Source organism: Carassius gibelio, chromosome A10 (assembly GCF_023724105.1).
Source record: "Carassius gibelio isolate Cgi1373 ecotype wild population from Czech Republic chromosome A10, carGib1.2-hapl.c, whole genome shotgun sequence".
Classification (NCBI taxonomy): domain Eukaryota; kingdom Metazoa; phylum Chordata; class Actinopteri; order Cypriniformes; family Cyprinidae; genus Carassius; species Carassius gibelio.
Window position 1 is genome coordinate 18,409,397 of NC_068380.1, and position 25,174 is coordinate 18,434,570.

At 38.0% G+C, this 25,174-nt stretch overlaps 4 protein-coding genes and 1 pseudogene across 10 annotated transcripts; 3 read left to right on the top strand and 2 right to left on the bottom strand.

Annotated features, from left to right (window-relative positions):
- Positions 1-267: 267 nt before the first annotated feature.
- Positions 268-7,011, top strand: LOC128021452 (transmembrane protein 150C-like). Its single transcript, XM_052608678.1, has 9 exons — positions 268-520; positions 1,092-1,140; positions 2,087-2,189; positions 2,264-2,317; positions 2,405-2,437; positions 2,521-2,588; positions 3,573-3,700; positions 3,846-4,023; positions 4,772-7,011. Exons 3-9 carry the CDS (start codon positions 2,116-2,118, stop codon positions 4,978-4,980), a joined length of 744 nt encoding a protein of 247 aa, XP_052464638.1. The 5' UTR covers positions 268-520; positions 1,092-1,140; positions 2,087-2,115; the 3' UTR covers positions 4,981-7,011.
- LOC128020663 (enolase-phosphatase E1-like) lies at positions 6,699-10,446 on the bottom strand (annotated as a pseudogene).
- A 715-nt stretch (positions 10,447-11,161) lies between these two features.
- Positions 11,162-14,816, top strand: LOC128021451 (heterogeneous nuclear ribonucleoprotein D-like). 4 transcript variants are annotated; one of them, XR_008185548.1, is made up of 8 exons: positions 11,162-11,385; positions 11,741-12,071; positions 12,158-12,289; positions 12,386-12,491; positions 12,575-12,739; positions 13,310-13,409; positions 13,728-13,830; positions 14,532-14,816. XR_008185548.1 is itself a non-coding variant. In XM_052608677.1 (7 exons), the coding sequence occupies exons 1-6, from the start codon at positions 11,297-11,299 to the stop codon at positions 13,378-13,380; spliced, it is 894 nt and encodes a 297-aa protein (XP_052464637.1). In that variant the 5' UTR covers positions 11,162-11,296; the 3' UTR covers positions 13,381-13,409; positions 13,728-14,816. The 4 variants fall into 4 exon arrangements, 3 of the variants coding, with proteins under 3 accessions (XP_052464637.1, XP_052464635.1, XP_052464636.1); XM_052608677.1 differs by having other exon boundaries at positions 13,728-14,816; XM_052608675.1 differs by lacking the exon at positions 13,728-13,830.
- A 136-nt stretch (positions 14,817-14,952) lies between these two features.
- Positions 14,953-20,845, top strand: hnrnpd (heterogeneous nuclear ribonucleoprotein D). Of its 4 annotated transcripts, none has more exons than XM_052608673.1 (8): positions 14,953-15,303; positions 16,579-16,747; positions 16,851-17,012; positions 17,100-17,231; positions 18,165-18,264; positions 18,420-18,563; positions 19,181-19,262; positions 19,567-20,845. In XM_052608673.1, exons 1-7 carry the CDS (start codon positions 15,161-15,163, stop codon positions 19,246-19,248), a joined length of 918 nt encoding a protein of 305 aa, XP_052464633.1. In that variant the 5' UTR covers positions 14,953-15,160; the 3' UTR covers positions 19,249-19,262; positions 19,567-20,845. The 4 variants fall into 4 exon arrangements, with proteins under 4 accessions (XP_052464633.1, XP_052464634.1, XP_052464631.1 ...); XM_052608674.1 differs by having other exon boundaries at positions 20,423-20,845; XM_052608671.1 differs by having other exon boundaries at positions 18,420-18,575; positions 19,181-20,845.
- A 287-nt stretch (positions 20,846-21,132) lies between these two features.
- Positions 21,133-25,146, bottom strand: LOC128021454 (vesicle-associated membrane protein 8-like). The gene is made up of 3 exons (XM_052608681.1): positions 23,370-25,146; positions 22,313-22,474; positions 21,133-22,125 (listed from the first exon to the last, which is right to left on the bottom strand). Exons 1-3 carry the CDS (start codon positions 23,370-23,372, stop codon positions 21,982-21,984), a joined length of 309 nt encoding a protein of 102 aa, XP_052464641.1. The 5' UTR covers positions 23,373-25,146; the 3' UTR covers positions 21,133-21,981.
- Positions 25,147-25,174: the final 28 nt, after the last annotated feature.

Genomic DNA, 25,174 nt, shown 5'->3' on the forward strand with positions numbered 1-25,174 from the left:
TGCAGTGTAGCCTATAGGCTGCATAAAATATCCCTACTCAATTAATTCAGGCTAATAGGATAATAGCTCCTTTGTTGTATCTACTACTTTAGAAAATCGTTCTATTCTATTCTATTCTATTCTATTCTATTCTATTCTATTCTATTCTATTCTATTCTATTCTATTCTATTCTATTCTATTCTATGCTGTATCTTCCAACCTGTAGTCTGGATTAGCGATGTCCAAACGCTTTGCGAATCGGTTCGTATGAATCTTTAAAAAGAACCGGTTCAAAAGAACGACTCGTTTGCGAATCGGACGTGACTGCTCGTAACATCGATGGCGCGCGATGTCTGTTTGAGAAATATCAGACCGAGTTCGTCGAGCCCAAAACGTAGACCTGCAGACAGAGACTTTGAATCCAAACCCGTTCATTAGATCTCACACACAACCGAATGCAAACAACGTCTGTCCTGGAGTCGTAATGAAATGAAGAGGACACGGGTTTTATACGCCACAGAAGAGTGTGCTATCTACAAGGTATGTTTTTATACTCATCGCTGATTTAAGCCTTTTATTATATGATTCAGTTTTAATAGTGAAGGCAGTAGCTATACGGACTGGCTTTTTGACCGCCTTGCAGATAAATATCGCGTATGAATGCCGCCCAGTGTGTTATTCCACACAAATTATGTGTGTTTCGATTCAGAGTGAACATAGTCATTGTTTGGGTCTGTCCTAAGGTGTCGTTTGATTACTTTGCGTCGTAAGAAATACAGTTATAACAGGCCGGTTTTAAATATTTTGCATTGAAAATCGGCTCTAAATCCATCATATCAAGATTAGGATATCAAAACTATGATATCGGCTTTAATTGCCGATTCCCTACTGTCTCTGCAGCTGGATTTGTGAATGTGAAATCAGGGAAAGGAAATGCTCTTGATTTCAGCACCAAGGCGCTGTCCACTGCTCCAGCAACAAAGCATCAATAAATGAACATTTACTGATCAATAAACCTGCTCTCACATCAACAATAAATGCTTTATAGACGATTTCAATTCGTGCACAGAGTATGCCATTTAAAGCACTGCTCTTTGTCTTGTCTCTATAGACTAAACCCCGTCGACACATCAGATATTCTCCAAGAAATCTCGAGGCTGGTCAGTTGTTTGATTTCTGTCTTATTCACTATAAAGTGCAACAGTAGAGTACACTGGAAGTGAAAATCTCATCCCCGTTATGACCTTCAGATTTAAGAGATGATGAATGCTTCTGTGTCAGTTCATCTGTACGATTGTGGATGTAATAGCTGAATTACTAATAAGGAACCTCACTACCCATAATCCATGAAGAGACTGTTACTGTGAAATGAAAATCCTGCAAGAGCTCAGCAGTGAATAATATACCTAACTGTGAAATGAAAGGTTTTCAGACACTTAATTACATAAATTGCAATTGAATTCAGATTCATTATAGCCTAAATGTACATTAAATGCAAATAACTGAACTTTAGAGTAATTTCCTAAGTCACACACACAAAACAAATTGGTTCTTCAGTTGTTCTTTGGGGTCGGTGAGGTGCTACATAGCACCACTTGAACCTGTATAGTTATTTAAAGGTTCTCTAGCCCTCGTTTAGTCTCCTAGATTGGGGAAAGGATTAAACAATGACATTGAACACAGTGTGTTCCCAAGGCTCCCCTATAGGGAAATATTCCATGGCATAAAAATGATTCAAAGCTGCTTTTGCCATAGTAGTAAATTCCCATTCATAGCAAATATATGAGAGTAGAGTTACATATCTAAAATCTAAGAGGGAGAATGGGGTTCCTCTTGTAGTTCTAAATTTGTATCGCAGCCTAAAAAATGACTCTTTAAAGGAACTCTATAGCACTTTTAGCTTTTAGGAAGTGGTTCCCTATGATTTTTTTTTTTTTTTTTTTAATCCCTGTGGAGAAAACTATTGGATAACTAAGTCCAGAATAAGACCCACCAACAATATGGGCCAGCTACTTTTGCACTTTGAATGTGATTCATTTGTTAGAGTATAAATGTAGGATGTTTTTGAGAATGTGGTGTTGTTGTTGTTTATTTGTTTTTTTGCAGGGTTGTTTCATTGACGTTCATACAGAGACATGAGGAAGTGCAGCCCATGGATGTTTCTGCCTGTAATGTTTTCTTTCTTTACAGCTGCTGGTCTCTGGGTTGTGTGAGTATCCAAAGCCTACTTAAATGATTTAAGCTGCCGTTAAGACAAATATGATATAATTTCATTATAAACAGGTATTTCATTGCTGTGGAGGATGAGAAAATCACCCCACTCAGTTCAGAGTACAAGTAAGGAAATTTCCCTCTATTGCAAGCCAATTATTTAATATAAGTAATCAATATTTATGCCTTCTTTAAACTGTTTTCCTTACATAGGAGGTCAGAATCAAAATCTCCTCCATATATCAGGTAAACCTTTATCTTTTATTATGAATTGCATGATTCGTTTAGCGGCCTGATAACTGTTCTTATGCGCAGTCTTTACTGTTTAGTATTGCAGGCAATGCTCCACCTGCCAGCTGCGTGTTCAGTCAAGTCATGAACATGGCAGCCTTTGTAGGTATGAATGGTGCTCAGATCCTATCAGAGGACTTGGTCTTCTTATAAATAGGAAGTGCTAAGCACTAACGATTATATAATCTTTTTTTCATATGGACAGAAAATGTAGCCTAATGCAATTGTTGGAATGTTCATCAACATCACATGAACATCTGTTTAGTTCTTAAAGGAATAGTTCACCAAAAAAAGAAAATGTGCTGAAAATGTACTCAGTCCATCCAAGATGTAGATGAGTTTGCTTCTTCATCAGATTTGGAGAAATGTAGCATTGCATCACTTGTTCACCAGTGGGTGCTCTGCAGTGAATGGGTGCCGTCAGAATGAGAGTCCAAACAGCTGATAAAAACATCACAATAATCCACAGCACTCCAGCCCATCAGTTAATGTCTTGAGATATGAAAAGCTGCATGTTCCTAAAAAAAAAAAGAAAAAAAGAAAGAAAATCTACGTTTTTACTTTTAACTGTTGCTTCTTGCCAAAATACGAGTCAATAATCTATAATAACACTTCCTCCAGTGAAAAAGCGGTGCTTGATCTGTGCAGATTTCTCTCCTGATTCAGACCAGATGACTTTTTCACTGAAGAAAGCAATATTATGGATAGAGGACTCATTTTAGCCAGTAACAACAGTTTTAAGTTAAAACATCTGGATGGATTTGTTTGTTACAAACACAGCTTTTCATTTCACCAGACATTAACTGATGGACTGGAGTGCTGTGGATTATTGTGATGTTTTTAGCAGCTGTTTGGACTCTCATTCTGACGGCACCCATTCACTGCAGAGGATCTAGTGGTGAACAAGTGATGCAATGCTACATTTCTTCAAATCTGATGAAGACACAAACTCATCTACATCTTGGATGGCCTGAGGGTGAGAACAATTTCAGCAAATTTTCATTTTTGGGTGAACTATTCCTGTAAATGTCATGTGTTTGGTACACAACAGAACCGAATGTAGAATTGATTATGGTCTCTTGGGCTGTAGGCTTTATTCTGGGAGTGCTGCGATATCTGCAGCTGAAGCCGAGGGTGAATAAACCCTGGCTCAACATCGGCAGTCTGGTGGCTTTGTCTCTGTCCTGCTTTGGTATGACTTTAGTTGGGAATTTCCAGGTATGAATTTATTTATTTTGCAAACACAGCATCGTACTACTTATTTTATTTTTTATTTTTTTGTAACATTTGTACAATTTTTAGATATATTTTAATCTTAACAAATTAATCTTAATTTGTTTTGTGAACATATTTATTGATCAAGCTGTCCAATGACGAGGAGCTGCATAATATTGGCACGTCCATGACCTTTGGCCTAGGAACACTATTCTGCTGGGTCCAGTCTTTCATGACCCTAAAGGTCAACCTGAGGAATGAAGGCAGGCGAGCTGGAATCCCTCGCTTCCTGTTATCCGGGGCGGTGACTTCCTGCATGTTGCTTTGTATCCTCCTTCCTTCCACCGTAAGCTCACTTAACTAAAACAATATATGCTAGCACTGCCTTTGTTGACTGTGCAGAAAAAAAAAATATTATCGTGAAGATGAACTCTAGTATTTTCAGCTGCAAGTAAATTATAGGGCTGGGTGATAACACCAGAATATCTTATATATATATATATATATATAATCAGAATATTTCTGATTATATGCATTATATATCTTGCACTGAAATATCTAAAAACAAAACCACTGTTGTCAAAACGATCTACAATTATGTGATGAATTTAAATTTAGAAAAATACTTTTGACCATTTGAATAAAGCATGACAAGTAACCTTCATTTATAAAAACACGTTAAAAGGGTTTACTTTTAATAATGCCAAATTAAACATTTTACTTTAAAGTACATTTTTAATTATTATTAATAATTATTAGTAATCTTATGTCATGCTTTAAAGTAGTACACAGCAATATAAACAATACAAAGAAATAAAAATCTATATTTACCTTTACTTTTAGAAAGGTTTAGTTGGTATCCTATTGGTAATAATCAGCCATTATAAAACCCTTAAATCTTAACAAACAAGCTAAGCACCTCAGGCTGGTTTAAACTATTATTGTAGTTAATAATACAGATATTTAATTGTAAATGCACAGTATGTAATGCATCACCCAGCCCTGCTTGTTCTTTGAAAATCTTCTTCTGCTTTGATTGGTTTTCCATATTTCAGCCTTGACGGTAGATGGCAGATTTTGCTCTGATGGCTCAGCGGCTGCACATGCATGCGGCCCGCGCTCAGTGGGCTCTGGTCATGTTCTTCCTGACGTACCTGGGCACATTTGCCATTGAGTTTCGCCACTACCATTTCGAGATCGTCTGCAGCGACGACCACGACCCTCCACTCAGCCTCTCCGAAAGCTTCTCCGAGGTCTCCGAGTACCAGTCTGATCAGCTCTAGTCTCACTCTTCAGCATCTGTGGACTCTCATACTCCTTCCAGTGCTCCTCACGTCTCAGTCCTGCATGTCAGCTGAATGTAATCTCTATAGAAAGACCTTCGGATGAGTATGTCTTCTGAATGTTAGATAGGCTTTCGCAAAAGCAACAAAATCTTGAAATGCACAATGATTTACTGTGATGTGCTCCATGTTTATGTGTCAGATGAGTGACGTAACAAGGACACTTTCAGGATCTGAATACAGGAACAGTTTTTGGCAAGATAATCCTTCAGAAACATTAGGACTGTGCTTTCTTGATGCAGAGGACACTACAAACCTCACCATTTGAATTAAAGGGATAGTTCACCCAAAAATTAAAATTAGCATTTAAATGATCATTTACTCACCCTCAAAGCCATCTTAGGTGTATATGACTTTCTTCTTTCAGACTACAATCAGAGTTATATATATAAAAAAAATGTCCTGGCTCTTCTTTATAATGGCAGTGAATGTTTTTTTTTTTGTCAATAGTCTAAAAGAAGTGCAATAAAGTGCATCCATCTATAATAAAAAGCGCCTCACACGGCTATGGAGGGGGGGGGGGGGGGGCGTGAATAAAGGCCTCCTGAAAAAAAAAAGTGTTTTTGTAAGATAAATATCCATATTTACCATTTTATAAACCGTAATCTTTAGCTTCCACTAACTGTCACACGGGCGCTATATAGGAAATATGTGTGGCATCATCCATCCTAGGGTCCGGTGAAAATATACTAGTGTCGAGAGAACTGCAGATATGTTTACAGGAGCAAAGAAAGCAAAGTTTCTTTATCAACGGAAAACCAGTCTCCTCTCGGCTTATATTGAAATCCTCCAAAACTTTTCTTTACAAGTCTTTCTTTTTGGTTTTTTATCTCCGTTGCACCTCAGTGTCCATCACTTCTCATTGTACGACAGTTAGCGGAAAACAGAGTTTATAAAGTTTTAAATATAGATATTTGTCTTACAAATAAGCATGAACTCACTACAGGAGGCCTTTATTCAACCACCAGAGCCATGTGAGGCACTTTTTATGATGGATGATGCAATTTATTGGACTTATTTTGGACTATTTAATCTCAACACCCATTCACTTCCATTATAAAGCTTGTAAGATGCAAGAGATTTTTTTAATATAACTCTTGAGTGTATTCGTCTGAAGGAAGAAAGTCATATACACTTAAGATGGCTTTGAGAGTGAGAAACTTATGGGATAATTTAATTTTTTGGGTGAACTATCCCTTTAAATTAAAACTCTCTTACTATTTAGAAACAGTTTTGGTCACTTCAAATCCATATGCTGTCATTTTTCTGTGGAAGATCTAAGAGTTTCTGAAGAATCTTCACACGGCATACAGGTTTGAAAAAACTGCCTTTAAAAGGACAGTTCACCTAAAAATTTAAAATTATATCATCATTTACTCACCCTCAGGTTTTTCCAAACCTGTTGTTTCTTCCTTTTTTTTAAACATAAAAAAGATATTATGAAGATTTTTGAAGAAGATATTTTGAAGAATGTTGGGAACCAGTTGCTGGTAGCCATTAATTTCCATTGTATGGAGAAAAATAAAATCCTATGGAAGTCAATGGCTATTGTCAATGGTTTATTTACCAATATTCTTCAGAGTATCTTCTTTTGTGTTCAACAGAAGTATGAAACTCATACAGGTTTGGAACAACGTGAGATTAAGTAATGATGACAGTTTTCTTTTTCTTTTTTTTTTTTTTTGGGTGAACTGTCACTTTAAATGCCAAAACAAATTCCAGCTAAAAAATGAATCTTAGATGTTTTCTGTTCATATAACTGCGTTTCATTCTGAGCCTGTCCTGCAAAACCTTAAAAGAAGCTTATGCAGCATTACTTGATATTATATATTGTAAAACATCTCCAACATTGGTCATAATTCTGTATTTTGTTACTAAAACAGACATCTGTTTTCGGGTGCTGGTGTGTCTCAGTGTTAAAAAATGTGATTTGTTTGATGTGTCTGTTTGGAATAAAATTTTACAACAACATTTGCTCCTGAGGTTTATAAGACTGACATGACATACAATCACACTAAACCTGTGTCTAGTTGGCAGGTTATCATACTTCATATCACTGCACAGGTGGGGATTAAAGACATATATCATATGCTGCTGCACATTAACACCTCATATAAAACATTCAAAGAGAATGTAAGTGAATGAGAATTCAAAGATGGGCTTCAGTGTAAAAAACAAGCACCTGGGAGGCTTGGCGTTTCAGTCTCCTGGAATAACAACACATGATACCCGCTGGTTTTTCATCATGATCCGATGCTGAAACCCCGGCTCTGTGCTGTCAAACGTTTCTGCTCAGTTCTAACTGGCTGAAAGATGTGATGACTCTATAATGGCTTCTTTCTTCTGCGGTTAACTCCATGTTTCCAGGTCTAGCGACGACAGCCACGTTCACCCCAGCTTCCTCTGCTGCCTTTGCCTCTGTGAGGGAAGATGGACCATCACACAGTCAGGATCCCCTTGAGTAATTATGGCACAAGCATGTCTTAATCAATGAAAAGCATGTACGCACCTCGTGTAACGTCGGTTAAGAACATGATTTCCTCCGGTTGGCATTAGATCCTCTCCGTGATGTTCTCATAGCTCTTACTTTCTACTTTGGCACCGATGTTGGTGTCGAAGTGACCATCAAACAACTGAGAAAATAAATGTAAAAAATCTAAACTTGCAGATCTACATCAACTCATTTAAACTTTTGAATCCGTTTCAAACAAACACTTTTATTTCTTATTTTTCCTGAGGAGGGATCACGGTTTCTTGGCTTTCTTTCCACCCATGTAGAAATAAATTTAATTGGTAACACTTTAGATTAGGGACTACATACTCACTATTAAATGAGAGTTTTTTCTAAACAATCTTCTAATTTGTTGCTTATTAATAGTTAGTAAGGTAGTTGAGGTTCTGGGTCGAGTTGAATGATCTCATGCCGAATGATGCATTGATATGTGCTTGTTAAAGGGATAGTTCACCAAAATAGCAAAATTATGTCATTAATAACTCACCGTCATGTAGGGCTGTGCAAAAAATCGAACGCGATTTTCATGCACATCCCATCAGTAAAGACGCTCCTGTAATTAGAAATATATCTCCAGCACGTGCGTTCAGATTATGGATTATGGAAACTAGTCCAAAATCGCGTTTCCAGGAGGTTCCCCGATAAAAAATTGCTTTCCGGGGTTAAAATTTAAGTTTTTTGGCATGGTTGCCTTGGTAAAATTTGCATTTTAGGGTCTAAATATCACGTTATTGGTATTATCGCTTCGACCCGCGTACATGAAAAACAACCACAGACTTGGCAACATTGGTTGGCATTTACTGCACAGACCATAATTCACTGACAATCTACACAAAATTTATTTTAAAATCGGTGTTGAATCTTTGTCGATTTTGAAAGCGAATTTGTGTTAGTTGTTGGTAGACTACGGCTCTTGTGTAGTAACTGCCGCTCCACCTGAACCAGTTTTGCCAAGTCTGCGGTAGATTTTCATGTCCGCGGTTCGAAGCAACCCCAATACCAATAACGTGATATTTAGCCTCTAAAATGCGAATTTTTTACAAAACAACCATGCCAAAAACGTATAAACCTTTTTAAGACCTCAGTTCATCTTCTGAACACAGTTTAAGATATTTTAGCTTTAGTCCGAGAGCTCTCAGTCCCTCCATTGAAGCTGTGTGTACGGTCTACTGTCCACGTCCAGAAATGTTAGAAAAACATCATCAAAGTAGTCCATGTGACATCAGAGGGTCAGTTAGAATTTTTTGAACCATCGAAAATACATTTTGGTCCAAAAATAGCAAAAACTACGACTTTATTTATCATTGTCTTCTCTTCCGTGTCTGTTGTGAGAGAGTTTAAAACACTGCAGTTTAATGATATCCGGTTCGCGAACGAATCACTCGATGTAACCGGATCTTTTTGAACCAGTTCACCAAAATCGAACTGAATCGTTTGAAATGGTCTACAATATGCATTAATCCACAAATGACTTAAGCTGTTAATTTTTTTAATTTGGCTGACACTCCCTCTGAGTTCAAACAAACCAATATACCGGAGTAATTCATTTACTCAAACAGTACACTGACTGAACTGATGTGAAGAGAGAACTGAAGATGAACACAGAGCTGAGCCAGATAATGAACAAAACATTGACTCATTCACGAGTCAAGAACTGTTTCTGTCAGACGCGTCCGATTCGTGAACCGAGGAGCTGATGATACTGTGCATGTGTGATTCAGCGTGAAGCAGACCGACACACAGAGCTTCTGAACTGAACTGATTCTTTTGGTGATTGATTTTTAACTGATTCTTTGCTAAAGTTATGAGCGCAGGTAAACCAAAGGCTTGAATCAAGGGCAATCTTCGCCAATGACGTCATTATGTCGAGCGCAAAAGAACCGGTGAACCGTTTTCTTCAACCGGTTTATTGAATCGAACTGTCCGGAAGAACCGGTTTGCGGAAAAGAACCCAACTTCCCATCACTACTGGTGATCCGAAAACTGATGCAACCAGTTCTTGACTCGAGAACAAGTCAGTCTTTCGTTCTTTATCTGGCTCGGCTCGGTGTTCATCTTCAGTTCTCTCTTCACAGCAGTTCAGTCATTGTACTGTTTATGTATATTGGTTTGTTTTAACTCAGAGGGAGTGTCAGCCACATTAAAAAAAATTGTCAGCTTAAGTAATTTGTGGATTAATGCTTACTGGAGATGTGAACCGTTTAAAACGATTCAGTTCGATTTGGTGAACTGGTTCAAGAAGAGCCGGTTAAATTGAATCGTGAACCGGATATCACTACACTTGAACACACTCACAACAGACCCGGAAGAGAAGACAATGCTGAATAAAGTTGTAGTTTTTGCTATTTTTGGACCAAAATGTATTTTTGATGCTTAAAAAAAATCTAACTGACCCTCTGATGTCACATGGACTACTCTGATAATGTTTTTCTTTACTTTATGGACATGGACAGTTTCAATGGAGGGGAGAGCTCTCGGATTCTATCTAAAATATCTTAAACTGTGTTCCTAAGATGAATGGAGGTCTTACTGGTTTGGAACGACATGAGGGTGAGTCATTAATTACATAATTTTTGATTGAACTATCCCTTTAACTTCAAAAACACACTTCAGGAGTCTACGGGTGACGTCACGGACACTACGTCCATGTTTTTATACAGTGACCTGTTTCTTGAGCAGATGCACGTCCTGTTTGCACTCATCATCCTCCCAGTGGGCAGACAGATATTCCTCCAGATTCTCCCGGATGTAGGGGAATAAGATGTCCTGCATGCACGATATGTCACGATAAATGATTCATGATCAATATGAAATCCGTGTTCTTCTGTCATCTCTGTATTTACCTTGGGCGTCGTGGTCCCTTCAATGTCCAGAAGAAAGACACGCGTGCGCATATTTAAATAAAATGTTTACCTGAAATTCATTAATTCGTGCACTTGTTTTATTGTGAAACCTCTATTTACTTATTTAACTTGGTTAAACAAAATACAGTTCTTCATACGATAAATCACCTTTTACTTGAGCGAAAGGGAATACAAAATATTTTCTTCATTTTTTATATAGTTGTTGTCGTTGTTATTTCAAAGAGGGCTGTTTACTGGTCAGAGTAATCAGTTTAGCAGTGATGTACAGTCAGTTGGTGATTATTTCAAAATAAATCCTAACCGCAAATCAAGACAAATTCTGAATGTTGCTGTAATAACTAGCACATAATTCTCTATGAATAAATGAACGACTGTCAGTAATTAATGGTGATTTAAATTAATTAATTAATATTTTAACGAAAGACAAAAAATATTTTATTTAATAGATAGTAAAATGTTGCGCTGAAATAAACATAATGGGCTAACACAAAACATTCTACACTTACATTTGAATAAATAAATAAATAAATTAGACTCCTCTTGCACACTGGTGTCCTATGGACTACAGAGGAACGGGCCCCTTTTTGATCTGCTCGTGACTGCAATATTTATTTATTTATTTATCTGAGTCAAAACTTAATGTGAGTGAAGTACATTTTCAAGCTTTGTTGTTCTCGTAATGAATGTTATAATGAATATTACCGTACAGCACAAGCCCCGCCCACTCGCTTCCTCCTGCTGCGACCCTCGTCACTGATCTCTGTCCGCCATCTTAATCAACGCGGCGCTTTATTCGTCTCGGAGTCTCTGACCTTTTTGAAAACACCGTAATATAATCCGTTACATAGTAAGCGTCGGATCAAACTACACATATTCCAGAATGCAGGCCGAAGAGCAAGGTGACTTCAGCACCGACGAGTTTCTGGAAGGCTCCAAAATCAACGCCAGTAAAAACCAGCAGGACGACGGGTGAGTGCGGAGCGAGGCCTGCGCGGGGCGAGCGGAGCGCGTTACCGCCGCGTTCACCTCGCGTGACAGTGTTCTCACACTTTATTAATATGCACTTTATTAATCCATCTCGCTCACTAGCTATCGTCTATCTCTCTTTTGAAACTCCGTGACATGTATGAACAAAACATCTATCTGTGTACATGTATATATACATGCACGCGCGCGCACACCAATGAGGTGATAGTCAGGTCGTACTCCGTGTATGCATCACCAGTGATACAGAATGTATACAGTATACAGAATGTCTGTATAATATCATCATCTGCAGTTTCATGTTAATGCATGGATTTGAGTGCTGTTTGTTTTCGTGCAGGAAGATGTTCATCGGTGGACTGAGTTGGGACACCAGTAAGAAAGACCTCACTGACTACCTGTCCAAGTTCGGAGAGGTCCTCGACTGCACCATCAAAACAGACCCCATGACGGGCCGCTCCAGGGGCTTCGGCTTCGTGCTCTTCAGAGACGCTGAGAGCGTTGATAAGGTGCTGGAGCTGAAGGAGCACACGCTGGACGGGAAGCTGATCGATCCCAAGAGAGCCAAAGCCATGAAGGGCAAGGAGCCGCCCAAGAAGGTGTTCGTCGGGGGTCTGAGTCCGGACACGTCTGAGGAACAGATCCGCGAGTACTTCGGCGCATATGGGGAAGTGAGTAACTGCAGTGAAGAATCACATTAAAGTCACATTGTTTTTTTGGAAGTAGAACCCCAATCTGTGTGTTTTTCTCTCATAAGATTGAAAGCGTTGAGCTCCCCATCGACACCAAGACAAACGAAAGGAGGGGTTTCTGCTTCGTGACGTACGTTTTGGAGGATCCCGTTCAGCAGCTGCTGGAGAACAGATACCATCAGATTGGATCGGGGAAGGTATGCTGATGTTAATAAAACTTATCACCATAAGCGTGTAAATCCATATTTTACTCAACCCTTCGTGTGAGTGATGCTGTGAATCTTTGTTGCTAGTGTGAGGTCAAAGTTGCGCAGCCTAAAGAGGTGTACAGACAGCAGCAGGGCCGAGCGGACCGGGGCTTCGGAGGAGGACGAGGGGGCTTCAGGGGCCGAGGAAGAGGTTTGCAAATCTAGATGTCTTTGGCAGACTGTGAATGGCAGTAGTTCTGGACTGAAGGTGCGCCTCTGACTCTTTGTGAACAGGACAGGGCCAGGGCTATAATCAAGGCTACAACAACTACTACGGCCAGAACTACGGAGGCTACGGCGACGGATACAGCCAGGGCTACAACGGCTATTCTGGCTATGACTATTCAGGATACAACTATCCGAATTACGGCTATGGACAAGGCTATGATGATTACAGTGGTAATTTAACACACAGTTTCTTATTGAGCATTTAACCTTCAGACACCCAAGTCTTGAGATTCATGATGCGTGGTTGTTGTTTTCCATCCCTTTAGTTATAGTAATCCATTCAGTTTAAGCTAAATTTACATTGGGGATTATTTGGCTGCAAAATTGCACCGCTATTTATTTTATTTATGCTAAGTTCAAGTCACAGTACAGTTAAGCGCACAAATGTATTTAGAAGATTCGTTTATTTCAACCAGTAAGGATACAGTTATAGAAAATGTTACTTTAAATCAACTGTGTTTTAAAGATAGTGTATTCATATTCATACCACTTAATTATATATATGTATATATCTCACTGTAAATGATGAAACTGCTCTGAAACATTGAAAAGATAGCTAGAGGATATACAGAAGTGTTTAAGTGCTCTGTAAGTATATAAATGTGTTCCCAACCAAACCTTTATGTGTAGTTCTTATCCACATTTAGGCATTGGTTGCTTTATGCAATCGCTGTAATGCTGCTACGCTGGTCTCTTACCACTATATATGTGTATGTATATATATATTTGTAATTTTTGAAGGTCAACAGAGCAGTTATGGCAAGGCCTCGCGGGAAAGCGGCGCCCATCAGAACAGCTACCAGCCGTATTGACAAAGTGGCTAAACACGTTCATGTTCATGGTAAGGTCACATCTTTGCTGCGTTCTGGACCCGAGCTCAATGTTAAAGATCAATAGACACCATATAAAAAAAAGCTAAGCCCACATGTCTATAGATCTTTAATCACTCTCGTTTGTGTAGCCATTTTGCCTTTTTAGCGTGTGAGAAAAACGTAAGCGTTTTTCTGTAGGTTTTCCTTTTCCTCCTCCTGCTTTAACAGGTGATCATGATAGACTTGATAGCAATGCTAACAGGTAAAGTACAGCTAAGGGGTACAGAGTCCTGATTTTTCCTTTCTTTCCCTAATTCTGATTATTGTACCTTGTTTGTACCTGCCAGCGGGGACTTCATTGCAGGCCGTGTGTCGCCTGACCACGTCATTCTCTGGGCGTCGCACATAGCGGGCAGAGAGCACGGCATGCACGAGAAACGCTGTCCTGTGGTATGGTCTCTTCAAACTTCCTGTACCAGCGTAAAACAAACACAAAGCAAAGGAGATTCCCCCATTTGCCTTAAGTTGTTGGTTTCCGTTAACTGTTCCAAATGTGTTTCTTCCAGGACTTTATTAACGTAACCTAAAAGTGATTCATAACTTCTCTTTTTTTCAATTGTAGTGCTCTTGTGTTTCAGTTGTGGAGCTTCAGTGGTTTATTATTTGTATTTCATTGGTTTCGATCACACCTCCCTTGTATAAATAATTGCATAAACTCTCTCATAATGCTTGCTTTTTCTTTAGAGGCCATAGAGAAACTTCAAATGGGTTCACCTCGAGGCTTTTCCTAAAGCGTAGCTCTTAAAGATCATATGTAAAGTGGGTTTACCAAGCAATTGAAAGCTGACAAATCTGTTCGACAGATGAAACCAACTATCGTATTGGCTAATGTAAATTATAATCTTGAGTTTAAAGGGAAGACGTTTGGCTCACTCCTCGATTGGTCCACCAACCGCCTGGAGCTGAAGCTTTTTCTGTTTTGTCAATCTAAGACGCCGTCCAACATATGATCTTTAATCTTTAATGATGGTTTTCCTAGTTTAAAATCGACAGCTCAAGAAGTTAAACACTGAAACATGGACGTGCTGTTGTTGTTTTTTCCTGACCCTGTCCAAATCAGAGTTGTTCATCTTGCGTATCTTCTCTTGTAGGTCGGCAGGCTGACTTCGACGTTGCTCCTCGGAGGATTCCTGTCCTTAAACAACTATTAAAAAAACGTTATTCAGTGTCTAAACCTTGTAAATAGCGAGGCGTTTTGTTTCCAAGTTTGTCTTATCCCGTGCTTTGTTCAGATTGAACCTGTAGGTTTTGTGCTGATGTGTTCTTAAGTCTTGACCAGAAAACTAAAACGAAAAAAACATGTCCTTTATTTTGTATTTTAGTTCTTTTCCTGAACGTTTTTGGATAAAGGGATTAAAATTTGGGGAAAAAATTAATTGGTTGTTCTGTGTTTCTTTCATTTTGTATGAGTAGCTCTTTCCTGTGGTGTGTAATTGATAACTGTTTTTGGATGTAAACGTGTTTACTCGCGCTATGACGCGACCGATAAGCGTCAGCGGTTTTTAAAGGCGCTGACGTCATGACGCGCAACTTCCGCTGCGCTGCCATTTTGTGAATGGACGCCGTTGCCATCGACATTCTGAAAGCAGACTAAAACAAACCCGATCCCGAGTCTAATTCGACACGGTTTACAGCCAGACCGCTCGAGTTCTGACCTACGACGCTTTCCTCAAGGAAGACAACGCGAACAGCCTGTGTTATCGCCGAGAATTGACCCAGGATGTCAGAGGAGCAGTTTGTGGGCGAGGAGGCGCTGGTGAAGATGGAGGAGAATGATGGAGAGGAGGAGATCCCGGCTGAGGATGGAGGCCGAGAGGCGGAGGGCTCCAAAATAGACGCCAGTAAGAACGAGGAAGACGAGGGGTGAGTCTAACACACATAAATAACATCAGTCTGGATTTAGACTTGGTTTCCTGAGACTAATCTATTAACGTTAGTCGAGTCATCTCCCGCGGGCTGTTCGTCTCCGCGTGACTAGTTCCTTCCAAACAAGGAAAATAAACCGTGAATCAGTGTCTGTTTATCATTATGGAGCTCATATTTAAGGGATAAACTGTAAAACAAATACGTGAATGTAGTAGTCACAGTACTTAGAAAATATGAGAAAATTCATGAGGTTGATCTGTTTCCAAACACATTTGCCTTTCAAATCAAGCTTGTCAAATGTTTACTGCGTGTTTTTCCGACGAGAATCTCCGTGGATTTAAAGGCGTTATTTGTTTGAAGTGTGTCGTTGTTGTGATTTTCATTTTAAATAATCGTACTAAACGACGTGGTGTGAAATGTGAATCTTTAAAATGAAAGCAAGTCTTGGCTGTTTCTAATCAAGGCTTTAACGAAGGTCTCAAATGTCTTTTCATTTTCCTTTAAGTTAAATTAAAACCTTTAAATTGGAGCAAAAATACTTAAAATCATAGAGCCATGACATTAAATGTACTACAAGAATTAACAGTGTTTTTGTCTTGCTTTCCAATACTAACACCTAAACATGGTCCAGTCAAGATACATTTACTTGAGATGCAAATGTACGATAGAAGTGTTGTTTTTGAGGAAATCAGTGTTTTTGCACTAAAGTAATGTAGATTGGAGGTAAATTTTGCTGCTAGTACATCTCATTGTGTTCTCCTTTTACACTGAGAGAACACATTGACTCTTTAATTTTCTTTCATTGGTCTTATAAATGTCTAAAAAGGGATGCTATTTTTGCCTTTTCACTTTTCAAAAACTACAACGAACTACTCGTTTGGACTTCAACAAATATTTTCCAGGATTTGTGTTATCAGAGATCACAGCACACAGCGGCCCAGCTAACCGATCACAGCACACACCGGCCCAGCTAACCGATCACAGCACATTTCGTATTTCATTTCATACATTTCATATTTTTAATTTGATATACAGGAACTCTTTGAGCCGTTCATGCCAGACTGGGGAGAGATGTGTATAATGTAAAATATGTGAAAAACGTGTACTAGTACACCCTCAAAACAAAATCAAGACCTTGTAAAAGAGCATAATGGGACCCCTTTAAATAATTTTCCTTCATAAACCTTGCAGAAAGCCTGTAATCACAAGTACATATAAAGGATTTCAGGCAAGATAAATCGCTCTTCCCCCACAATCTTTTTTTGTTTTTAGGAAAATGTTCGTTGGAGGCTTGAGTTGGGACACAACAAAGAAAGACCTGAAAGATTACTTCTCTAAATTTGGAGAGGTGGTCGACTGCACCTTAAAGCTGGATCCTCTGACGGGACGGTCCAGGGGTTTTGGATTCGTTCTGTTTAAAGACGCTGAAAGTGTGGAAAAGGTATTTTGGGAGCTTGATTTTTAAACCTGTTGGGAGCATGCTGCTGTTATGTGGAAGAGAGCTCTGACTGATTAACTCAAAGTGTGTCTGTTCCTCGTCAAAGGTGATCACACAGAAGGAGCACAAACTGAATGGAAAAGCCATCGACCCTAAGAAAGCAAAGGCCATGAAATCCAAAGAGCCTGTGAAGAAGATATTTGTAGGAGGTCTGTCCCCAGATACTCCAGAAGAGAAGATCAGAGAGTACTTTGACGCCTACGGAGAGGTAGTGGACAATTGATAATGTTTGTAATATAAATATGCATATCTATGATGAAACACTACATAACTTACATGTCCATACTTTCCTCAGGTGGAATCCATTGAGCTGCCAATGGAGAATAAAACGAATAAAAGACGAGGTTTTTGTTTTATAACATTTAAAGAGGAGGAACCAGTAAAGAAAATTATGGAGAAGAAGTACCACAACATCGGTTTAAGCAAGGTACAGTTTCTTAATAGTCATAATCGTAAATCATAAACGTTCTCTCTACCTTATTTTTCAACATGCGAATGAGCGAGACTCACACATTTAATGTACAAATGGCCTGCTCTTAAGGGACAAATGAAGTGGATGCTTTCATTATTTTAAAGGAACATGCTACTATTTTTGAAAATAGGCTAATTTTCCAGCTCCTCTAGAGTTAAACAGTTGAGTTTTACCATTTTTTTTTTTTTATTAACTCGGCTGATCTCCGGGTCTGGCATCTGTTAGCACCGTTAGCATCTCGCTCAAAAATAACTAAGGAGTTTCTATATTTTTCCTATTTAAAACTTGTTTCTTCTGTAGTTACACCGTGTACAAAGACTGAAGGATAATGAAACTCTTTGGTCATTTTTGAGCTAGATGCTAACGGTCTAAACAGATTCAATGATCTATGCTAAGCTAAGCTAAAAGTGCTACCGCCAGACCCAGAGATCAGATGAATTAATTCAAAAATGGTAAGGGAGTCGGAAAATTTGCCTATTCTCAAAAAAAGTGGAGTTCCCTCCATCAGTTTCTGATAAAATAACATCAAAATCAAATATTTTCTGCTCACAATTAATAAAAACTGCCGAGACATAAGACAATAAAAACACATAATGTGGCCACCAATTACTTAATTAGAGTTAAGTTTTATTAATTAGTTTCAGATTGTACCTACGACTCATTAATTCATTCACTCTTAGGACACATCTTTGGATCACTGTAATGATAATCTTATCCAAAAATGACTTGTGCACTAAATTACAGTGTGGAATACACATTTTAGGATACTGCAGAGATTTAAGAGTTTTATTTGGTCATTTAAGTGTTGATCCCACGAGTATGGATTCCCTGCAGTCAGTTTGATCTGTTGATTCAGTCTGTGGTAGTGATCTGTGTGTGTGTCTGCAGTGTGAGGTGAAGGTGGCCATGTCGAAGGAGCAGTACCAGCAGCAGCAGCAGCAGTGGGGGGGCAGAGGAGGGTACGCCGTCAGGGCCAGAGGCAGAGGAGGTGCGTCTCGACACAAAACTTTCTACACATTTCATTGCCTTCGAATTTTGTTCATTCATTCAGAATTAGTTTTTGTTTTAACACCACATTCTATTTTCATTAAAGCATCCAAGCAGCTGTTACTAACAGTGATGTGTTTTCGGTGTCTGTTGTAGGTCCCAATCAGAACTGGAACCAGGGATACGGAAATTACTGGAATCAAGGTTATGGAAATTACGGGAACTATGGCTACAACAATCAAGGCTATGGTGGATACGGGGGCTATGATTACTCGGGTTACAACAACTACTACGGATATGGTGACTACAGCAGTATGTAATACTGTTTGTGAACGCACAGATGAAAAAACTAAGGATATATTGTATCGTGGATTGTCGGTACTCGACCCGGACTATGACAGTTGTGCACTAAATTATCTGAGCAGAATGCACATGCTTGTATCATACACGCCTTACGCTTCCAGAGAAACCTCTAGAACATTGCTGCAGTTGCTTTTTGTCCTACAGGGAAGGCTTGCTTGCACAAAGCTATTCTGTACATATGTATTATAATAACTATGGTGCTAAATATAGAAAGGGATGTTTTAGCTTCAAAAAAAAAAATCTGTCAAAGTGCCTTTGAATCCATTGGACGTGTAAATCTGTAGGCCATGCAAGAAATGAAAATATTTTAGAAAATAATAAACAGTTTTCAAACATTCATTCACGCCACAGATCTGTGTCTCTCACCATATTGTCACAAAACAGTATTTTTGAATACAATTAACGTAAGTATCTCACAAGTGTCACTGAAATTGGCTGTAAACCCCAGATCGCTAAGGTTGTTTTCTGTTTTCCGCCTTTCTGGAGCGTCCGTGTTTCCAGCACGTTTAACCGTAGACGTGTGCGTTGTTTGTGTTTTGTGCTCCTTACTGTAGATCAGCAGAGCGGCTACGGCAAATCCCCGAGGCGAGGCGGCCATCAAAACACTTACAAGCCGTATTAACCAGAAACATGCAGGTATGCTGATGCGTAGCTCACGCGTGTGCATCTGTAGTCTCCAAATCACCATTTGATCTTATTGTAATGTACGTTGCTTAATTTTTGTTTTTCTTTAAAGTTTCACAGCACCCTGAAGTGCTTTACAGTAGTGGTAACATAGAGACTTTTGGCTGTTTCTTGCCTTTTTTGTTTGGTTTTTAACTGTAAAAATTAACAGGTACAGTACTGCTAAATGGGTACCAGAAAGTATGGAATTACAAGGAAAGAAAGCCGAAGAATGTTGTCTCCTAACTCTGACATATACCTTGTTTGTACCTGCCAGCGGGGACTTCCTTGCAGGCCATGAGCTGACTTCCCGATTGTCTCAGGCCCGCTCAATGCGGACAGGGTACGAGAGGCGTACGCTCTCGAATGCTCCCATTTGGTATGGTCTTCCAACATCCTGTATACGAATTGTAAAATCAAACAACTGCAGCAACAAAAACTTAAAAAGGAAACTTCAAGCTTTTATCTTCTGTTTTGTTTTGTGTGTACTTTTTTATTCCCTCTTAAAACCTCTTGGGATCTTATGTAATAATATATTATAATGTAATGGCATTTCTTCCAGGCACCATCAAGTAATGGTAAAATATGACACGAGAGCCGGAAATTAAAATTAACTGTTCACTTTTTGAAGGATACGGCTTTCTCTGGACTTTCCAGTGTTAATATGCACTTCTAATCTAATCTTACCTGTAATGCTTGCTTTTCTTTATTTGTAGCTCGTAATATCCTGTAATCCTTGAGCTAAAAGCCGGTTTGTACTCGGATGCCGCTGCGCTGGAGAAGTGCTTTTTTATATTTGTATTGTGTGATTTTTCTACTGACAGCGGTGGAAAAAGCTGTGTTAATTTCATCTAACAGATTCTCTTTTTCAACCTTTTGAAATCTTGGAAAGGTCTTATTGTTATGCTTGAAATGCTTCTCCTTTTTGTCCTTTAATTTCCATTGATTCAAGGTTGCGCATTTAAATGTTATGATTCCACAAGTTTTTAATCAAACACTATTGTATTTGCTATTATTCGATTTCAAAGTCATGTCTTGTCTCCCTATTGAAATTATTAAAGAATTGGGATTCCTTTACATTTTATGAGTTTGGGTCTTTCTGAAACATAACTGTTTTCTTTTTTGTTTTTCAGACGGCCGAGCGAATTGAAAGTCGACCCTGAGAGGAGAAACCAAGAGGGCCAGACTTGTTAAAAATGGAGTTGAGCAACACATTGCTACACTTTGGTCACCAGTGAATTCACCAGTTCTTCAAAATCAGAGATGACTTTGAAGGACACGCACTAAAGAAGATTTCAAGTGTTATTTCACATTATGATCTCAAGAATATTTGTTTTTGTGGTTCATTTGTTGAAGCTTGTGTATGTTTGTAATCCTGCTGTGTTGAGTACAATGAACCATAGAGAGCCAAATCATTTAGAAATGAAGTGTATACAGGTCTAATTTATTGCTTACAGAGTGTAGGCCATTTAATATTCATTTCATATTGCAGTATTTTGTTACAGAGTCATGTAAACCATTGGAAAATCTGAAAAAAATAAAGTGTATGAACCTCACGTACGCCAGTTGTTTCTTCAGAGATTGAAGTCATAGGTCACCCAAAAATGAAGACTGTCATCGATTACTCTCCATGTATTTCAATCCAAGATGCTTTTTTTTTATCCCTCAGTGGAGCAGAAAAAGATTAAGCTGTTTTCAATATAATGATAGTAAAGGGGCAACAGTCCAGCTTTAAAATAACAATGAAAATGGCAGCATAAATGTAGTTGATTTGACTGGTGCATTATATTCCCAGTCTCTGAAGGGACATTATAATAGAAATACTACAAGCACACTTTAGGAATTCTTTTTACAAGTCTTTATAATGCACAATAAAAGTAGTTTTAATAACTTGTAAATGCACTTTGAGGCATTTCATGAAGAATTAAAACCACGGTTTTAATACTTCTCTATTGTTACATCTTCAGAAAGTGTAATGCATTGAAAGACAACAAACTATTTTCACATAATGCATTATACATAAAGTCTTTGTCCTTAAAAATGACGTCATATTTAGTGTTACTTGGGTCAAACACCGTTATTATAGTCTCAAAAGGAAACGATACCAAAAAAAAAAAAAGAAATCCTGCAACATTTTTCAGTTGTAATGAATCGTGCTGTTTTCTGTCCCTTTATATAAGGATAACACCCTAACAAGGAAAAAACACAATGCATATGCGTAACACTTTACAATGAGGTTGATTAGTTAACATTAACTAAGAATGAACACTTCCACAACATTTATCATTCTTCATCTTTCAACATTTACTGATGCGTTCTTCAAACCTAAAGTTGTGTTTTTTTAACATTGGATAATGCACTGATAATTAACAAGAACTAACGATGAATAACTGTATTCTCATTAACTAACATCAACATAGATGAATACACACTGTAATAAATGTATTGTTCATTGTTTGTGCATGTGAAGGTTGTGCAATACATTTTAAAGTGTTATCTGCATATATATACACATTCACACACATACCCCTGACATATTCTCCCCAGATCTATATAGAATATCACAAGAAATGTCAATATTAATAACAAAAATAGCAATTTATCTTTACATAAATGTGTCAGGGTACTTTCAAAGTAAAAGAGGTCATTCATTCTAGTGAATACAGATGACTGAAAGGATGTCTGGGTTGTATTAGGAGGGAATGACTTGTGTTGCTAGCAGGATGATTAAAATGATGATGGCAAGCACAACCACTCCAATTATAATCATCATCTTGGTGTTTCTCCACCACATCTTTCTGGCAACACGCGTGGACGTCTTTTGAAACGAGTCCGCCTAGACGAGATAATCACACACATAATCGATTGTTATCATGAACAAACTAATGTTTTGTGACTGGGTTGATCATCTGGCACCATGTTATTTTCACTAAATGTTCTTTAGAGGTCTTTTAAAGATCATCATGGTCAAGAAATGTTACACATTGGGCTCATTTTGATCTTGATGGGGTTCAAAGGCTCACCGTGACCTGAAGGTCATCCGTTATCACGACCAGGTCGTCTAACTGATCTCCTCTCTTCAGGATTTGGTTGAGGTTGAGTTCGAGAATGCCTTTAACATCATTGACTTGATCCTGAACTTGGCTGAGTTTGCTAGGCGCCTGTGGTTCGGCGTTGTAGTCAGCCTACATTATAAAGAGAAGAACAAGAGGAAACCACTGGGTCCAACATAACGATACACTGATAACAATACACATAACCAGCTCTGGGGAAAGGGACTTTTACAGAGTAGTGCATTATAGTACTATGAGAAAATAACTAATTGCATTACTTAGTTACTTTTCATGGGAAGTAATGCATTACGTTACTATTTGTCACCTGGGCTGGGCTTGTTTATTTAATTGTAAAACAAAAAGAACCAGAAATTCTAGTTTTGGCAACTTTATAAGCCCATTCACACTGAGAAGAGAAATGAATAAGCTTCAGGCTGAAGGAAGTACCTCTGCGCTCACTCCTGATTTCAACATGAGCTGTCAATACACAATATTTCATTGTACATTTGAAAGTAATGCATTACTTTACTAGTTACTTGGAAAAGTAATCTGATTACGTAACTTGCGTTACTTTAATGCGTCACCCCCAACACTGCACTAAACAATACATTGACATTTAATCATTTAGCAGACACATTACTAATGTAAAATCTCAGTGTTTTCCAGCTTGCTTACCAAACAAAAACAATAAAACTAACTCCACTTATATTTCCATTTAGATTTATAGTTTTCATTAAAAGGCCTGTGAACATACAGTAATTTATGGACATTAAATGATCTGGAAACATTATACCAAGAAAGAATGATGAAATATTACATCCTTAGATCATTTAAACTATCTATCTATCTATATAAAAAAAACTGTGACATTGAATTTCATGTGTTGGTTAACTATCTTTTATATAATATTTGACAGTATTTGTTTGAACACACATCTTCTCAACAGGCCGGTCCAAGCCTTGAACAAATAAGCATTTAAATAAACATTTAACTAACAAACAGCGCGCAGGCTTTCTCCTGTACTTACCATTCTGAAACTAATGTGAAACTTCCTCAAATGTCCAACTGTATACGGAGGGTTTCCAAGAGTCCAGACTCAGTTTGCAACCATTTCTTGAAGGGAATGGTTTCTAGAAGAGACGTCTCATCCCCGTGAGCCACGGCACAAGCACAGAAGAACAGGATAAAGCACTAGAGAACTCATTTGCAAACAGAGCTTCCCCTCCCAGAAAGATTGCACGTTAAAACCAACACTCCCTGCTGGCTCCTAGAGAGTCTCAACCCACACGAGACCTGCACTGAGCTGCTGGACTCATGAATATGCATATTATACTTTGCTCTGTGGTTTCATTAAACAATTGAAGGAACCACTCTTGGTTATATTTACAGCTGTTTATAGATTTATGATCACTTCACAGGACTTTAACTTTAGCAGATGACTTCATTGTTGAATATTAAACAGGTAATAATGTTGTTCACTAATTTATGATTAGGTAGTAAATGCTGGGTTCTCTATTAAGAAGAGCTTATGGATGACAGACAGAAAATATAGGCTACTGTGAAAAATCAAGGTATAAATAAGTTGAAAAAATGTGCTATTGTATGAATAATGTGGGATAAGATAGGACTGAATAAAAAAAAATACAGTAAAAATGGTAATGTGAAATATTATTATAATTTTAAATGATTTGAATGTATTGCAAACTGTAATTTATTCCTGTGATTTAAAGCTGAATTTTCAGCATCATTCCTCCAAGTCTTCAGTGTCACACGATCCTTCAGAACTCACACTTATATGATTTCTGTCACTTTCGATCAATTTAGTGTGTCCTTATTGAATAAAAGTATTGGATATAACTTAAGTAAAGTTCATAGCTTATATGCAAAAGTTATGAATTTACATTTACATTGTAGCATTACAGAACAGTTATAGTATTCCGTTTTACAACTAATGGTCAAAGTTACCATCCTAAAATGATTTATTGGAGAAATATCATTATGAATATTATATTAAATACACATTCTGTCTGTCAACACAGAGCCTGAAATTATCATGTCGTGACGCACAGTGAACAGTATTATTTATTTATTTATTATTATTTATTTTCTGGTGCCACGCAGGCGCTTTTTATGTATTTATGGCAGTGCTTACACATTGGGGAGTACTTTATTCAAATTTTTTTCCTTATGTGACAATCAAGTCTTCCTCTAGGGGCGCTTAGAGGCTCACGAAGCCGAATCCATCATTAAGACCCGTTTAAATCATCAGACATTTATTGACTAAAAACCGATATTACCTTTACATTTATTATTATTTATTATTCATTTATTATTATTTTTTTAAATAAATAATTTATTTAAAAAAATGGCAGTGATTGTTATATGATAGACAAATAGAAAACGGTTCCAACAATCTTCATAATATAACATAATAAGTCACTTTCCTGTAATCGCGAACGATTGTGATTGGTCTGATCTGAGCAGCGCTGAGAAAAGTAACAGGCAAAATGTGACAACACTGTTTCGTTTCGCAAAGCATTTACAAACAGTTAGCATCTTTCCCGACTAATTTAGAAATAATGTCAGGGTTGATAACACACTCCTCATTTTGTAAGAGTTAATGTGGCGCTTACCGCTTACTTTCGAGTGAATCTGTGCTTCCTTTAGCGGCCGCTTTAAGAACTGGACCAACAAGTTGTCTTTATAAAATCCGTCAAAATGTTTTTACTTTAAGTTACTCTTTTTACAAGACAGCAGTTTGTACAGTTTACAGGTCGTCTTTATTTATGTCCTTGCCTGACGAAAGAGACGCTTGTGATTGGTTAAACTCTC

Excerpts from the sequence above, each read along its gene's own strand:
- LOC128021452 (XM_052608678.1), top strand. The coding sequence starts at position 2,116 with ATGAGGAAGTGCAGCCCATGGATGTTTCTGCCTGTAATGTTTTCTTTC. Across the intron at positions 2,589-3,572 it reads GAACATGGCAGCCTTTGTAG|GCTTTATTCTGGGAGTGCTG; the intron begins GTATGAATGGTG and ends CTTGGGCTGTAG. Across the intron at positions 3,701-3,845 it reads CTTTAGTTGGGAATTTCCAG|CTGTCCAATGACGAGGAGCT; the intron begins GTATGAATTTAT and ends TTATTGATCAAG.
- LOC128021451 (XM_052608676.1), top strand. The coding sequence starts at position 11,297 with ATGCAGGCCGAAGAGCAAGGTGACTTCAGCACCGACGAGTTTCTGGAA. Across the intron at positions 11,386-11,740 it reads AAAAACCAGCAGGACGACGG|GAAGATGTTCATCGGTGGAC; the intron begins GTGAGTGCGGAG and ends GTTTTCGTGCAG. Across the intron at positions 12,072-12,157 it reads ACTTCGGCGCATATGGGGAA|ATTGAAAGCGTTGAGCTCCC; the intron begins GTGAGTAACTGC and ends TTCTCTCATAAG.
- LOC128021454 (XM_052608681.1), bottom strand. Across the intron at positions 22,126-22,312 it reads CGGATGACCTTCAGGTCACG|GCGGACTCGTTTCAAAAGAC; the intron begins GTGAGCCTTTGA and ends TATCTCGTCTAG.
- hnrnpd (XM_052608671.1), top strand. The coding sequence starts at position 15,161 with ATGTCAGAGGAGCAGTTTGTGGGCGAGGAGGCGCTGGTGAAGATGGAG. Across the intron at positions 17,013-17,099 it reads ACTTTGACGCCTACGGAGAG|GTGGAATCCATTGAGCTGCC; the intron begins GTAGTGGACAAT and ends TACTTTCCTCAG. Across the intron at positions 18,576-19,180 it reads CGGATATGGTGACTACAGCA|ATCAGCAGAGCGGCTACGGC; the intron begins GTATGTAATACT and ends TCCTTACTGTAG.